Consider the following 18,029-nt stretch of genomic DNA (forward strand, 5'->3'; position numbering starts at 1 on the left):
TATGGTTGCTTCTGGGCTGCAAAAATGGCATTCTTCAGGATAAGTTCCACAGAAGGATGAACAAAGTTTTTTCATCCTTCTTGCTCACACGCTAATTAGTACTGGTGGTGGAGAAGTACAACAGTAAAATGAATGCACAGCAGGCTTTATAAGTCTGCATTTGTCCAAAGGGACATCATCTAGACAGGAGCTATAGGGAAGATGGGTCTCACTACCCTTGCCCGTCTCTAGAAAAGGACGTCTTCACCCTCATAATATTCTTTACAGGACCTCTTCACCCTCATAATATTCTTTACAGGACCTCTTCACCCTCATAATATTTTTTTACAGGGTGATGGGGGAAGACCACCACCTAACTTAGCTCCACACAAGGGGTGTCATGGGTTCACTCAGCATAGGGAGCGATATGCTAACAGGTGAGAGGGTTCCAAAATTTATGACAACACAAAGAAAGTGCCTGGTTATAGAAAACTCTCACAGGTTTGCACATGCAAATCATGCTTACTAAAGTTGTCTTCCTGCACCAAGGATGACAAGTTCCACTAGACAGTCAACACAAATATGGCCAATATCTGGGCCCCAACTACTGGGAGAAGTCACGTGAAAGTCTCCCAAACCCTAACGTGGCAAGTTCTGTTCAACTGAGAAGGGGGTATGGAAGTACAATTCTCGATCCTGATACAAATATAAAGCCCTTTCACTGGAGAACTCAATAGACTGCATTCATGAACTGCTAGGAGAGATCAGCTTTGGTCAAACTAATGTGGTACGGCTGGTACAGATACTCCTTGAGGCACTACTTAAGGGGGCTGTTGGGGTTGTACTCTGCATGCTCCTTTCACTATTAGAGAAGTACAAGACAGACTCCTCAACTAGTCTCAGGAATGGTTCTGATGAAAAAGAAATGTAGGGGGATGAGTTAGAACAGCGGTCCCCAACCAACGGGCCGTGGATCACTTAGTACCGTGACACACAGAAAGAAGTGAAACTTTCAGGGACAGTGTGAAACGAAAAAATGTGTGTGTGTATGTATGAGTGTGTTTGTGTGTCTGTCTGCATGTGAGTGAATGCGTGAATGAAAGCAGAATGTGTGTGTGTGTGTGTGTGTGTGTGTGTGTGTGTGTGTGTGTGTGTGTGTGAAAGCAGAAGAGACTGTGTGTATGAGAGACAGTGAACTCGATTGAGCCATTATTTTACACTTGCTAAGCAGCGCTTTTGCTGTGCATGAAAGCAGAAGAAACTGTGTGTGTGAAAAATCGAGAGGAGTGAAAGTGATCTTGTGTGACTGAATGCGTGCATGAAAGTAAAAGAGAATGCGTATATGCTTCTGTCTGCATGTGTGAGTGAATGCGTGCAGAAGAGACTGTGTGCATGTGCGTGTGCATGTGTGTGTGAGAGAATGAAGAGTGAGAGCAATGCCTGGTAGCAACAGCAATGATTAAGAGGTTTGTGTACCTCTTGACCATACCTCTCAACCTCTCGCACAATAAATCTGGACAAAGCCACAAATAATAGGGACAGATTTTAAATATTGCTCTCATATACTTAGAAAGTTGCTAGAATAAGGTTGTCATCAGTATTTTATGAGGATATGAAGTGTAAAACTCCCAACAGGTTAAGACAAGTTAACCCTAGCTAAAATGAGTACAATAAATAGTAGGTTGTCCAGAAGTAACCGTTAATGTAATTTATTTCATAGGTTTAAAATAAGCTCTTTCATTTTTCACAGAAAACTTCATCAGATAAAAACCATTAAAAACTGGAAGATTTGGTTTATATTAATATAAACTATTTATAAACTAAGTAATTCTGTTTTTAATGGTTTTTATCTGAAGTTCTTTTATGAAAACAAAAGAGCTCATCTAAAACCTATTGAATAAATTGCCTTATATAACGACAAGATCACTGTTAGGCAGACTGTTAGGGTTCACGTTGTAAAATAGTAATAGTACAAGTGAGAATAATTACAATTGTTATGTACTAACTAGATCGAAGTTCTGCTGTTAAACAGAATGTACACTTCTTTTTTGGAAATTATTGCTAAATGTCTAAATGTACTTTGGAGCTTTTCTCTCCAGGCCTCCTCTGAAAATGGACATCTAGTCCAGTCAGACCTCCCTGGTGAATAAATAAAGTGCATCATATTTATTTGACATGTTTTATTATGCATGCGTGATGGCTGGTCCATGGAAAAGTGTCTTACAGGAAATCGGTACTTGGTGCAAAAAGGTTGGAGACCACTGAATTAGAAGGAAGACACTAACAGATGCCTAGCCTCCAGAAATTTTACCTACTGTTGCTCTAGCACTGGCCCAAAACTGCCTGAAGGATTCTACAGCTGGTGGTCTGTGACATCCACCCTCCAAAATCTCTATCCTCCTTTCACTAATATGGGCTTTGGAATTTTCTTTGTGACTCCCACAGGTAGCTGGGCTGAAGCATTAGCACATATGGCAACACCTCTCACTGTGCTCCAATTCCCAGCAGTTTAAAGAGTACTACTGTAAACCCTTGTTAGGGGTCTAATGAACCCTGGAGCACTCAGAAGGTTTCTACACTTCAGGAACTAAACACAAACTTTCCTATGATGAATGTTAAGACAGAAACCAAAAATATGTAAACAGGGCTGGGGGCGGAGATCAGAACTAGGAAGCACATGGTCTCAAGGCACCCTTCTATTCCTGCATACTATCACAATGCATGTCATCCTTCCTAGCGTCATCAGTTAGAGAAAATTCAGAACTACACAAAGCTGGATTGCAGAAACCATTTAAAATCAAATCCTTTGTTACAGCCTTCTAGAGAGCTTTGTGGTGGTAGTCAACAAAAGTTATTTAGCTGGATAAGGGTCTTCTGTGTTAACAAGTAACTTGCATCCATGGAAGGGGGGTACTTTCCTAATGGAATGGTTGGACAACCATCTTGCTCTGGTAATGACTGCTATGATTTTTTTCCTGCAATGGCTGTCCTTTGATGGGGATAATTTTTGCCTTCCACATGGACTGACTCAAAGCCCTGTCACTATACTCAGTATCATACAAAATGCTAAGAGGTGACCTTGTCTGGAATACATGGCATCCCTCTGACCCATTACTGATGGATTTACTGCACATCAGCAAATCAAATGGCATGCATGGGCTCCCTCAAACTATATATGGAATGACCCTAGTTATATTCCCATTAGCTGTAATATATAATTATCACCATGGGATGGGTTATTTTGAGCACAAGGCTTAAAATAGCTAGTACTTACCAATGAACCTTAATTTTTTGGGAGAAATATAGGGAGATGGAAATAACTCCATTGTTAGAAAACCTCCCCTTTAGAGAATGTAGCAAACTACAGCTTGGGTGTTGGGGGTGGGGAGGCACATCATCTTATCACATTCTATTGATCCAAATGATGTGATCCCCTGCAAGAACCCAAGCGAAAGAGCTGCCTGTCATGACAGCAAAGGCAAGTACCACTCAGAACTAAAATGTTATGGTGAGGCTCTAAAAAGTTATATTCTTACCATAATGTTCCACCTGTGTTGTCGATCGTCATTCATTCTTGACTGTTGGGTTTGGTTCCGATCCTCGGAACCGACTCGGCCATTATATCAAACTCGCACCAGCCAGAAACTCTCACACCAAGGCTACCCATACTGCCTCTCTTCCCTTCACCTCAGAATGAGTTTTGCCCATAAAGTAGAAAATCATGGAAAGTTGGTCTGAGCAACAATTTTTTTGGAACCCCAGGACTAGTACTGAACCTCCAGGAGTCCCTTGGAGTGGGAAGGAGGGTGGGTTATCAAGAATGAATGAAGATTGACAACACAGATGGAACGTTATGGTAAGAACATAACTTCTTTATTTGATGCTGTCAATCTTCATTCATACTTGACTGCTGGGACAGAGTCCCTAGCTACTTTAGACCCTGGGAGGCCCTAGGGAACAATATTCCTGAGCACCATAGAGCCAAAGGATGCTCTTCCCCTGGAGACAGTTAGCAATTTGTAATGAGTGATCAAGGTATGGGGGTAGCCCAAATTGCGGCTACACATATGTCATCCATAGAAGTTCTGGAATGAAAGGCTACTGAAGTGGAAACAGATCTGGCAGAACGGGCCCTAACTTTTGTTGGCAAATCTAACTTATTTTGGTCATAAATAAAATAATGCAATCTCTCAACCATTTTGATAGAGTGACTTTTGAAAATGGTTTGCCCAGTCTAGTACCTGAAAAGGATAAAAACAGGTCCAATTTTCTAAATGATTTTGTTCTATCCAAATAAAAAATTTAATTGTCTATGTACGGCCAACAAATGCAAATTATATTTTCCCTTGCTTGAGAAATTCGGGAAGACTAGTAAATCTATGGCCTGATTAATATTGGAATCTGACACTACTTCAGATAGAAAGGATGAATTAGTTCCGAGTGATATGCTCTCTTTGTGAAAAATGACATACGAATGTTTTATACACAGAGCTTGCAATTCTGAGATTCTCCTGGCCAAAGTGATGGCTACCAGGAACAGAGTCTTCCAAGATAAAAACTTGACATCACAGGTGGCTGCTGGCTCAAAAGGCTGATGGACTAAACATTGTAAGGCCAACATTAAATTCCAAGGCACAATGAGCTCTTTATGAAAGGTGGTTTCAAATGTAAAGCACCCTTAAGAAAAGTTTTGCAAAGATGGTGAGACATCATGCAATGGTCATTGAATACATTATGGAAATTTGAAATGGCAGCTAAATGAACTCTAAATGGTAGAAATAAAGACTCCCAATTGAAATAAGGTGGTTAAGTATTCCAAGACCTTATCGATCGAGGCTGAGAAAGGATCAGTATCCTTTGAATCAGACCAAAACACAATTCTCTTTCATTTACTAAGATAAAGTTGCCTGGTGGATGGTTTATGAGAAGCCAAAAGTAGCTTTTGCACTGGGGAAGATAAATTATTTTGCCTGGCAATTACTGGAAGTGGAGAAACCAAGCTGTCAGCTTGAGATTTTGTAGGGTGGGATGGACCAGGCCCTGCAGATGAGATAACAGGTCTGGAGTTGGATCCAGAATCCATGGACGGTGAACTAAGTGAGGCCACAGAAAGGGAAACCAGACTTGACAGGGCCAATAAGGCGCAATGAAAATCTCTTTGCTTCTCAACCATTGGGCTTTCTTCAAAAATTGGGGAATTAGAGGGATGGGAGGCAAAGCATAAAGTAGTCCTGGAGGCCAATCATGAAGAGCAGCATCTTTTAGGGACTACCCCCAAGGGGAAACTAGGGCAAAGTAGCTGCTGCATTTGTAGTTTATGGGAGAGGCGAACAGATCGCAGCAAGGCTGACCCCATCAATGAAAGATCTTCATCACTACACTGGGATTGAGAGACCACTTGTGAGGCAGGAGAATGCATCTGCTCAGTTTATCCACAATCATGTGGGGGGTTCCCCGGAATATATGTTATCAGAAAGTGGTTGGAGGTGATTGCCCATTACAAAACTCTTAGGGCTTCCCAACACAGAGGGTAGGATCTTGCCCCCCCCCTCCCCGGTTGTTGATGTACAAGACCACTGACATATTGTCTGACTGAATAGCAAATTGCCCCTGAAGGGAGGGCAGACTGGACTGCTTGGAATGCTAACAGCACTGCCCTCAGTTGTTCTTGGATGCTGATATGCAAATTGGCCTCTTCAGGGGACCAAGTGCCTTGGACTGTCTTTCACTAAAAAAGCCCCCCCCCCAACCCTATCAGGGATGCACCCGTGGTCACTACGGCCTTGGGCTGAGAGGGGGGAAAAGGGGCAGCTCCATAATTCGTCTTCTGGCTTCATCCACCAAGATAAATCCTGCTTGGATCGGATGGTTATGCAGACTTGCTGGCACACTAGATGAGTTAACAGTGAACACTGTTGCCAGGAGCCAATGAAGCAGCCTCATGTGGTACCTCATCAGAAGAACTAAGGTGATTGTTACTGCTATGGACCCAAGAAGCTGTAAGGCTAGATGAGTTGGAACTTTGTCTTGAGAGAGTATCATTTGAAGTTGTAACTTCAACTTCACCAGTCTGTGAAGTGGAAGAGCAGCCATGCAGGATTTTGTGTTTAGTTGTGCTCAGATGAATTCTACGTCCCGTGTAGGGGGATAGTTTTGACTTTTCTTCGTTTATTCAGATGCCTAAGAACTCTGCAAGGCTTAGAACGGAGTCCAAGGTGGAAAGCAGCAGATGCCTAGTGGGGGGGGGGGGGTTGAGGAGCCATTTGTCTAAATATGGAAACACACGGAATCCTTAAGTGAGCTGCAACCACTGCCATGCATTTGATGAACACCCTGGGGGCTGTGGTGAGACCAAAGGGCAGTGCTTGGAACTGGTAATGACCAGCTCCTAGCTGGAAGTGGAGGTATCTTCTGGAGTGTTTGTCCATTTTGATGTGGTAATACACATCCTGAAGATATATGGAGCACATCCAATCATCTTTCTCCAGAAAAGGAAGGCTAGACTAAACCATGACCATCTGGAATTTTGTCTGTTGTATAAATTTGTTCAGAACACTGAGGTCTAAGATTGGCCTCCAGTCCCGTCTTTTTGGTACTAAAAAGAGTTTTGAGTAAAATCTGGATCCTTTTTGGTCTGGCGGGACTGTTTGGATGACTTTTCTGAAGCAGCTTTTGAATTTCCAGTGCTGGTATATCACTCTGACTTGGTGGAACATTGGGGATTCACCTTTGTGGTTTGGGATGTGGTAACCTCTGGTAATTTTGTCTGCCCAGGAATTTGATGTTAATGTGTGCCAGGCTGAATGGTGCAGAGAGAACCTTCCCCCGACTGCTTCCAGAGGTAAGCAATTGGGCCACCGCTCAGGAGTGCTGGTAGGGTTGTCCAAAAAAAAAAGAATCCCTGGAATCCTGGTTGCACTGGCCCCCTCTGCCATGGGAGGGGCATCTTCCCCAAGGAGTTCCCCCCTCCCCCAGGAAGAATACTTGCCACGTGTGTCCTGAAAAGGCCCTTGGGACATTCTGAACCAGATCTTCCCACTCCTCTGATTCCTGGAGTAAGGTCATTGAGGGGTGGAAAAATGCATGCCCATAGCAGAAAGGGTCTTTCACTCTTTCTCGCACCTGGCTAATGGGCCTCTGACTTTTGCGCCAAATAGCAAAGTAGCATTAACAGCAGCGTTGATAAAGGAAGACTTGAAGGGGTCCGCAAAGTCACATACGTGCATCCAGGCGTGGTGCCTGATGGCAATGCCTGTAGCCACTGCCCTGGACGTCCCTTCGGCTGTACGTGCAATAAGCCGCAAGGATGAATTGGAGATAGCAAGCTGGGAGGCAACCTTATTACAGACCTCATCAGATACTGCTCCTGCTAAGGTCTCTGAAAGCTCAGTTATCAGATCCCTTTGGAGTTGCGTGAAGTGTGCCAAAAAAAATTCAAGGACCATATGGCACAGGTCGATGAAGCGAAAACCTGCTTCCCAAATCTGTCCATCATTTGGGACTCTCGGTTTGGAGAATGAACAGCTGGACTCTCCTTTGTGAGTTCCTTTTTTGTGGCAGCTGCCACCACCATGGCCCATCTACTGCTAGACCCTTCGACCAGTGGGGTTGGTCCTCCACCACTGAAAGAATTTTGTCTGGTCTCTGGGGAATTGGCTCTATGTTAGGAGTTGGGCATCTTTCTGCCACAGTTTTCACATTGCTTAAAACCTGTGGTTCCCTTTTGTTTTGCTGCCATCTTTCAAAAAACAGCAAGAGGGCACGTGCACAGACACACACACACAAACACTAACACAAAAAAACAGGGAGTACAGAATAGAGTTTTTTTTCTTTTTTAATGAATATACCAACAATGGTACCTATAAAAATATCCTCAAGAGAGTAATAGAAGGAAAGAAAGAAAATAAAGATACCAGCGATCGTATCGAAGAATTACCAGAGATGGAGGGAAGGGAAGGGCCTATACTAATGATGGTAAGTGAAAACTACCTAGAAAAGGTAAAAGAAAAGGTTATGCAAACACTCACACCAACACACACCACTAGCAATAACTGCAAAGGAGAACAAGCAACAATTTAATAAGTAAAAAAAATATACAGGAATATATATAAAGAAAAAGTTTAGCACTTAGCTGAGAGCATGGCTGGAGCGTCCGACTTTCTATGTGGCAAATGAGAAAATGAGATCTGAATTGAACGGAAGAGAGGCAGTATGGGTAAGCCTTGGCTTGAGAGTTTCTGGCTGGCACTAGCTTGATATAACAAGCTGAGTCGGTTCAGAGGATCGGAACGGAACCTAACAATCAAATATCAATGAAGATTGACATCAGATCAAATGGCATCAAGTAAACACAGACATTTCATAATCCTATTTGACTTGGGACACCAACAGGACAAGTTTCCATTGAGAAGTCATCATGGTTAAGGGACTGCGGGTGAGAACACTTGAAAAAATGCAGTACTAAAGAACTGCTATGAACTGAACAAAGAAAGCTTACGTACCTCCCTGTTGTCAGACTCTTTCAGATCAGCAGTATCATTCTTTCGTTCAAATTTTGGTTTTGTGCCAAGGCTACTGTTGTCCAAGTCCTGCATGAGTCTGAAGAAAGCCAGTTCATTAAACAGCACCTCAGAAATCTCTACAAGTAGGTCTTCACCACAGTCCTTCAGCTTCCTACCAGCAAACTTTGCTAAAGAATCCTGGGAAGAGAAAACTCAGGAGTTAATTATCTGCATATGCCTGTAAGATTTATATCTATATCACACTTTCACAACCAAAAACCATGTGCAAACGCTACCTGATCAACAGTTGCACAGCACAAACAGAAGCCGTACTTCAGGAAACAAGTTAACCTAAAAACAGTAATTGTTCTTGTAACACCAAGTAAAAGTAAATGTTACCAGTGTGAAAATAATAAAAGACTGCTGTTCATTAGTCTTGATACATGGTTTCAGTTCCTTTAATACTGGAGACTATTACAACACTAAACAGGTGTAAAACAGTGAAGTATGCCTAATCAAAAAGCAGATTTTCAAGGAAAAGCCAATATAACTAAAATCATTAACACTACGACATAACCAAATTGATGCTGTCTTCTAACCAAAAACTGCAAAAGTTGTGGCTTCTTAAGTGTAAAGCACAAAAGTTAATCTCATCCTAGGCAGGCAATGACATCAAGAAGTACAGCTCCCTCACATATTCCATACTGCCGAATGTTAGACTTTTGTTTTCTGAACCAAAATTTGCCACAGGAATGAATGACTTTCATGAACAGACAGCTTGTTTTATGCATTAGGGAATGTGCATGTGTATTTACTTTTTAAAAAACAGCATACAATAGTCTGGTGCATCTGAACTTACAGGCTGAGTAGAGATGAAAGAGCAAAAATGTTAAGGCCTGAGCAGAGACCACCATTTCACTTTAAGAATCTCTCCTTTTTCACATTACTATGACATACAGAAAGTTAACACAAACAATGCACTTTATAGGCATACCACTACATGTAACGGAGCAGTATTTTTGTTTTTTTATTTTGGATTCTGTTTCCAAAGATGTTAGGGGTGGACCTTGGGAAGTTAGACTATCCCACAAAGAAACATATTGGCAGATTCTCGTAGAATCTAATCAATTCCCAGGACTCAATGATTTTATATCCATTGTACCATATTTAAAGCTCAAATCACAAATGATTTGAATAAATTTATAATTATGTCATTTAGGAATACAGTTCATTATATTGCTTTCACAAAAGTAAAAACATATACAAATATTTTTTACATCTTAAACAAATTGCTTTTGTATTAAAAACATATATACAGAACAAATGTTATTGATTTTTGTGGTCAGTAAAAATTTTTTTAACTTGTATTAGAATGTCTGCTATTTAGCATACATCGTCTAGTTATTCATGCATTTTAAACTATATGTAGTGTTTTTAAATAATTTTTATTTGGTGCTTTAAATGTGGGTAATTATATTAATTATATTAATTCCTTGTCAATTATTCACTAATTGTATCAGTATTTAAGGCTGTGTAACACTACACTTGAATGTTTCTGATGAAGTCATATCATTGACGAAAAACGTGTATTTTGGCTTGTGGCGTTTAAAATAAATTATTCTACTTTTGGAGTTTTTCACCTTATTGTGAGCTGTTCTACACTTTATGCCAGTTGGTGTTTCTGCATACTGGACCTCGATCTTGGTTTTGTGGTCAGTTTAGAGTGTTTCTTTTGATTTATTGGCGTTATGGAAGCTGGTTCGGGCAGGTCCACCTCGGAAGGCAGTGCGACCGGTGTACCATCTGGCACCGGGGATTTATCCCAGCTCACGGGTCAACTTACACAGCTGGTTCAACTATTAACTCCTATCGGACTAGGTTTAAAAACCATAATTTCTGAACAGAAAGAGGTACTTAAAGCTGTAACAGCGAGACTGGTTACACCTAGTGTGGTTCCCCCCCGCATCTTCCGGTATTCATGGTACAGTCCAGAGGCAAGTGACTGAAGTTTCTAATGCTACGGGAGGAGCTGAATTTTTAAACACTCCTTCTGTTTTTCGTGAGGACAGTGGGGGATCCTCTATACATCCATCCATCAGCCCGCGTTACCTACTGGTGCTCCGTTGGACCCATTACCTTTCCTTGAATGGGTCAATTCAAAACCGGCCTTTTCTATTTCGGGGCACATACGGAGTAATTCTACAGAAAGTTTTTCTTTTGACGACAACTTACGTTTTTTGGAGGACACACTTTACAGGTACAAGAATCTTGTACTTGACAATATGTATTTAACTGAGTGTGTCAACAAATGCATTGTACCGAAGGGTTTAAGGGTACATAAGTATCCAAACCATGTTGTATGTGGTAGTGATTTTTACAATGACTTAATCAAAGCTTTTGATAGATGTGGCCTTGACATTGTGCGGGCCATTATTAAAAGGAATGAAAGTGAAATTCAGGTTTTATCTGAGCAGATTTTTAAGTGTAACGAGCATATTACTAGTGACTTATTGTTTGCAGTTGAATCCTACAATCTAAAATATCAGGAGGTTCGTAAACATATTGACAAGCATTGTGATATTGTAATTAAAAGGAAGTACAATAAACTTAATAGAGACCTCAGAGAGTACAGGGAAGGTAGACAATACCCTAACCCACCTCAAGGTAGAGGAACACATTTAAATAACCTACAGTCCAGGGGAGAGCCTGTCTTTAGAGATCAACCTACTTCCCCTATACTTGTTGAGGAAGAAGGTATTGACCCTATGGATGTGCAGGCTCAACCCAATGAAGATTTTTTACCCAGGAGATCAGAGCGCATTCGGAATCAACAAGGGGGGCCTCCATACCCAGTATATCCGATTTTTGCGCAGGGGAGGGAAAATCGGGTTCAGGGGGTGGAAAAGGAACAGGAACCAGGAATGGCAATAACTAGTGGCATTTCCATTTGTAACATTGGCATGTACCAGTGTTTTAGTAAGAATGGTTATCATATTTATAACTATAGTGATGTCCCGGTTACCAACATTTGTTTTGACTTGTTTACCAAGGGATTTAAGTTTGTTCCGACAAGAGGTAGCCATTTAGTAAATACTATTTTAGATCTAAAAATGTTCATTCGTAAACTGAACCTTGAACACCTGTTTGGTAGTACCCCAGTGGCTCCCAGTTTACTACTCAAGAAGTCTAGTACCTTTTATCCACCCTTACACCCTCAGCTAAGTAATCTAGAAACTAGAATAGAAAAACAAATTTGTCAGGAATTATCCCAGGTTAATTTTGAAAACAATTTAAGTTATGAAGAAAGTAATCTATTACATGACTTAGCACACAACTATTCCTTGAGGGTTATGCAACCTGACAAGGGTGGGGGTACTGTTTTTATGAGTCAGATTTTGTACGAAAGTAAAATGAATGACATTCTGTATGACACCAACAAATATTCCTCGACTTCTATTAATGAGATATTCCTTTCATACCAAAAGATTGACCTGGCAATCAAGGACTTACTTGACCAGGAGGTCATTGAATTTGATATTTATTCTTTCTTAGAAACTCCTTCCCCCAAGGTGCCCACCATATTTGGGGTACCCAAAGTACACAAATGTGTTGAGGATCCACCCTTACGACCCATAGTGGCGGCACAGGGTTCTAAGACCCATTCCATCTCCAAATTTCTAGATTGGAAACAAACAGATTTGGGGGGAGGAATCCCATTTGCTAAAGGACTCCTGGGAATTCCTACGCAAGGTTACTCAAGATCTATACAGACCAAACCTAATCTTTTTGACCATAGACGTGGTAGACCTGTTTTCCGTAATTCCTACGGAAACAGGGTTAGAATGGATTGAGGAGGCCCTTTGGGAATGCCCAGGAATTTCCCACAATGACGTCATCATGATTACTGGTCTTTTGGAGTTAGTATTAAAAAACAACTTTGTGTTTTATGGTGGTGAATATCTCCAACAGACCAGTGGGGTATCCATGGGAGCAAATTGTGCTCCAACCTATGCTGACATCATTATGGCAGTTTGGGAGAAAAAATTCTTCACAATAGTGATTTTGCAAGTAACTGGATTCACTACTCAAGGTTTCTGGATGATATTTGCATCTTCTGGATTGGCCCTATTGACACCATTGATTTATTCCTTTCTTACATTAACACTACCACCACATTTTTAAAGTTTACACACCAGATCTCTGAAAAAACAGTTAACTATCTGGATGTTACTATCAGTAAAAGTTCATCTGGGTTCACTTCTAAAGTATACAGGAAGCCCACATTTTCAAATAGTTATTTACACTTTCACAGTTCTCATCCAGGATTTCAAAAGAGAGGAATTATCAAAGGGCAGTTTGTTAGGGTGTCACGTATGACATCACAGGACACACAGTTTGACATTGAGTGTGACAAACTCTCTTCTATGTTTCTTGAAAGGGGTTATCCCACGTCCATTATTAATTCAGTTAAGGACGAAGTTATTAAAGGAAGATCTACTAGGTTTAAGCCTATTTTGGGGCAAGGGCATTTAGAAGTAGGGATTAATCAGGGTACAACCACTCCGGTATTTGAAAGTGATTGCCTGCTTTTCATTACAGAATATAGTGCCAATGTTGGCAATCTTATTAATATTATTGAAAAGGAGTTTAAATCCTTTCAGGATTTAACGGACCTAAGTGGTCTTAAGGACAAGACAGTTAAAACTGTTTACCGAAAAGGTTTTAATATTAAAAGAATTTTGGAGCAGGATACACAAAATTTCCATTTGAGAGATCAAAAAAAGGGGACCTACAAGTGTGGGCGGTGTTCCCAATGCAAATATATTCTAAACAAAGAAAATGTCTATCTGGAAGGCAGAAATAGAAAAATTTCTTCAGTTAGATTTTATAATTGTCACTCATTTGGAGTTGTTTACCTGGCAGTGTGCCAGTCTTGTCAATCATTTTATGTCGGAAAGACAGAAAGACCACTTCGTAAGCGGGTGTATGAACATTACTATGACATACAGAAAGGTAACACAAACAATGCACTTTATAAGCATACCAATACATGTAACGGAGCAGTATTTTTGTTTTTTATTTTGGATTCTGTTTCCAAAGATGTTAGGGGTGGACCTTGGGAAGTTAGACTATCCCACAAAGAAACATATTGGCAGATTCTCTTAGAATCTAATTGATTCCCAGGACTCAATGATTTTATATCCATTGTACCATATTTAAAGCTCAAATCACAAATGATTTGAATAAATTTATAATTATGTCATTTAGGAATACAGTTCATTATATTGCTTTCACAAAAGTAAAAACATATGCAAATATTTTTTACATCTTAAACAAATTGCTTTTGTATTAAAAACATATATACAGAACAAATGTTATTGATTTTTGTGGTCAGTAAAAATGTTTAACTTATATTAGAATGTCTGCTATTTAGCATACATCGTCTAGTTATTCATGCATTTTAAACTATATGTAGTGTTTTTAAATAATTTTTATTTGGTGCTTTAAATGTGGGTAATTATATTAATTATATTAATTCCTTGTCAATTATTCACTAAGTGTATCAGTATTTAAGGCTGTGTAACACTACACTTGAATGTTTCTGATGAAGTCATATCATTGACGAAAAACGTGTATTTTGGCTTGTGGCATTTAAAATAAATTATTCTACTTTTGGAGTTTTTCACCTTATTGTGAGCTGTTCTACACTTTATGCCAGTTGGTGTTTCTGCATACCGGACCTCGATCTTGGTTTAATGACATCAAGAAGTATAGCTCCCTCACATATTCCCATACTGCCGAATGTTAGACTTTTGTTTTCTGAACCAAAATTTGCCACAGGAATGAATGACTTTCATGAACAGACAGCTTGTTTTATGCATCAGGGAATGTGCATGTGTATTTACTTTTTAAAAAACAGCATACAAAAGTCTGGTGCATCTGAACTTACAGGCTGAGTAGAGATGAAAGAGCAAAAATGTTAAGGCCTGAGCAGAGACCACCATTTCACTTTAAGAATCTCTCCTTTTCACAAACCCCGGCACTGGAATTAAAATGAGAGGGGTATGCTGGAGATGGATCCAAACTGATCTTGTAACACCAATACGCCAAAAGACAACAAACACAAAGCAGTGATGCACTACAAAACAACAAAACAATCACAAAAGATAAAAAAACAAACACTATCAATATTTCAGTCCAGACTGAACAATAACTTCTGCTGAAATTAAATTTAAACCTAAACGTATGTTCAAATGTCTTGGTTGTAATTACTGTAAACATTAAGGAGGTAAATCGTTTATAGTTCCCGATTTGTTAAATTCTAAATTAAAGTTTATGTCACTATCTGTCACACATGGCTTTTTCTATTGGAACAGCAAGAGATTTGGCTCATAGAATTTATTTTTTTATTTTACATTTATTGACCGGGATAATCCGACCGGATATATGTCCATTTTCAGCGGAGGCCCGAGGAGAAAATCTCCAGTTACAGAATATAAAGATTACACAAAAGTTCAGATACATAGCGAAATATCACAAAGAGTCAAGTATATTTACAAATTGGTTTAGTGAAGCCCCCAACAGGGACTCACGAGTTACACAGTTTGTCAAATTAAACAAAATCATCAGGTCACAACAAACAGTTTTGAGTAATAAATGCTTACAATACTATCTAGGTAGGGTAATAATTTTGTAGCATAATCAGGGTTGGAACAGTGACAAAGCCAGTGCATTTTGAATTACTGTTTGAGGCCTTTTTTGGAGAGACTCAGGGAGGGTTGAAGGGTAATATCGGTTGGCAGTGAATTCTAAGTTTTGCCAACGTAGTTAAACAGGGACTCACCAGCTGAGTTATTAGCTTTGTAGGTTTGGACTAATAGCTTGTTAGATGACTATAGTGTGCTATTAAGAGTTGATTGAATTGATTTAAGCTGGGCAGTTCTAGCCACCCTAGAGGATTAAGGTTTTGGCAGTGATGACTCCTGTATGTTGAGCCAGTGGCGAATCTGGCAATATGGTTTTAGCTGTATGAGAGCTTGCTTAGTTCTGATTTATTTAGTCTGGAGAGTATAAGGGAGGCGTATACAAGAGTTGAGAGTAGGTGCGAACGGGCAATTGTGGTCCTAGCTAATGGGGTTAAAAATGTTTTATTTCTGTATACAGATCCAAGCTTCTTATTGAAGTTTTTTATGGTTTTGTTGATATGTAGATCGAATTTAAGATCATTAACTATAATTACCCCTAGAAGCTTAGTATGGTTGTTCGAGGAGATAGATGTACCATTGTTGGATGTAACAGAAAAGCAAAATGGGGTGGATCTACTATTGGGGGTAAAGAGTAGAAAGTACAGTTTTGTACCTACCATAAATGTAGATGTTAGAGTGCTCATACAGCTGCAGTCATTACAGATGGGTTATCCTGCCGTCAGGCGGGTCCTCGGTCGGCCGAATTCCAAAGTGTAGGTCCAGCGTCGGTTGTCGTCGCTTCTTCCCTGACGTCAGTGCAGCAGGGGTATAAAAGAGGCAGCCGACGCCATTTTCTTCAGTTTTTCTTGCCCCAGATGTCAGGTGCCCCCAGAAGGAAGGCAAAACATAATATTATGCAAACATGCAATGTTGATAAATCAAAAAACAGTAGTTGCAAGCAAATACACCATAAAAGAATACCCCAAAAAGGTTATATGATAAAGGTGTTTGTCATAAGGCCTGTCCTAAGAGGGGATGGAGGGAGGGTAACCTGGACTGCAGCTGTATGAGCACTCGAACATCTACATTTATGGTAGGTACAAAACTGTACTATGTTCATCGTGCATACAGCTGCAGTCATTACAGATGGGTAGAATAGAATCCCAAAGCTAAGTAAGGGTGGTAGGCACTAAGTGGAACTAGGAGGGGCTAGGATGCCCTGCAGGACTGCTGTGGCAAAGCCCGCTCTACATTTTGAGTATAGTGGAAGGTGGTAGCGCTTGGAGAAAGTGTGCACTGAACTCCAAGTAGCTGCTTCCAAAATGTCCTTGGTAGGGACCCCCCTGAGGAAAGCTGCAGAGGTAGCTGTAGCCCTGGTGGAGTAGGATCTAATGTATACAGGCACAGATTTTCCATGAAATGAATAACAAAAGCGTATGCAGTGGGGTATCCATTTTGAAATTGTCTGTTTGGAAATAGCCTTTCCCTGAGCACCTGTAGCATAGGACACAGAGAGCTGCTCAGATTTCCTGAATGATTTTGTTCTGTCCAAGTAATAATAAAGTTGTCTGTGAATGTCCAAGGAATGTATTAGTCTCTCCCCTTTGTTCTGTGGATTTGGATAAAAGGTAGGTAAATGAATAGTCTGATTCAAAGCTACACTGGATACTATCTTTGGCATGAAGGTAGGGTTGGTTCGTAAGGAAACTCTGTCCTGATGGAAAATGATGAATGGTTGCACAGCCATGAGGGCCTGTAGTTCCGAAACCCTGCGTGCTCAGGTAATAGCCAGAAGAAAGGCTGTTTTCCACGACAAGTATTGTAGCGCTGTTGAAGAAGCCGGCTCAAAGGGAGGCAGGGTCAGCTTTTCCAATACGAAGTTGAGGTCCCAAGCTGGGACTGGTGGTTTCCGTGGGGGTTTTATATTTTTTGCCCCTCTGAGGAACCGTCTTAATAGAGGATGTGAGAATAAAGGAGGATCTGTATTGTATTGTGCAGAAATGGCTGAAGCGTGGATCTTGATGGAGGAGAAGGAAAGGCCACTGTTTAACATCTCAGCTAGGTACTGTAAAATTTGAGGTATATTTATTACCCAAGGATTCTGGCCCTTTTCTTGATTCCAGGAACAAAATCGTTTCCATTTGGCGGAGTAGGTTTTTCTAGTAGAGGGTCTTCTGGCCTCCAAGATGACATCCTGCACCTCCTTGGAGAGGAGAGTCTGTTGGGAAATTAAGGTATTCTCCATGCAGCTAGATTCAGGGTTTTGAGCAGGCTGTGAAGGATTTTGTAGTTGTGCTGGGGCAACAGAAGAGGAACTAGAGGTAGGATCCATGGTGGTGAGTGTGTCAGGCTCTTTAGGAGAGGATACCAGTGCTGTCGTGGCCAATCTGGAGCAATGAGCATCATTTGTGGCCTCTCTGCTCTGGCTTTTAATAGAACTTTGGTCAGTAGAGAAGAGGCGGGAAGGCATAGACTGTCAATGTTGTCCAACTGAAAGACAGTGCGTCCACTTTCCAGGACTGTGGATGATAGGTCCTTGAACAGAATTTTTCCAACTGGTAATTTCTGTGGGTAGCAAATAGATCTATGTCTGGCTGTCCCCATGCCCGAGTTATCTTTGAGATGACTTGAGGATGCAACTTCCATTCGTGTGGGTCTGTCATATTTCTGCTTAAGTTGTCTGCCAGTGTGTTTTCCTTCCCTGACAGGAATTGTGCCTGTAGTTGAATTTGTAATTCCAGTGCTGTGTGCCACAGGGTCATGGCTTGCCTGCACAGGGGGTATGAATGAGTTCCCCCGTTTATGTACCACATGACTGTGGTGTTGTCTGTTCTTATCAATAGCTGGCCTGGATGGAGTAGGT

General features: G+C 40.7%; 1 protein-coding gene across 1 annotated transcript in view; it reads right to left on the reverse strand.

The window, feature by feature from the left end:
- Positions 1–18,029, reverse strand: part of PCM1 (pericentriolar material 1) — a gene marked incomplete at its 5' end in the record, with an annotated part of 3,258,627 nt that overhangs the window by 557,479 nt on the left and 2,683,119 nt on the right. The window contains one exon of the mRNA XM_044063494.1: positions 8,481–8,678. Coding sequence (XP_043919429.1) covers positions 8,481–8,678 — 198 coding nt within the window. The remainder of the gene's footprint in view (positions 1–8,480; positions 8,679–18,029) is intronic.

The sequence above is a fragment of the Protopterus annectens genome, chromosome 2.part1 (genome assembly GCF_019279795.1).
Source record: "Protopterus annectens isolate FY-2018-M chromosome 2.part1, PAN1.0, whole genome shotgun sequence".
Classification (NCBI taxonomy): Eukaryota; Metazoa; Chordata; order Ceratodontiformes; family Protopteridae; genus Protopterus; species Protopterus annectens.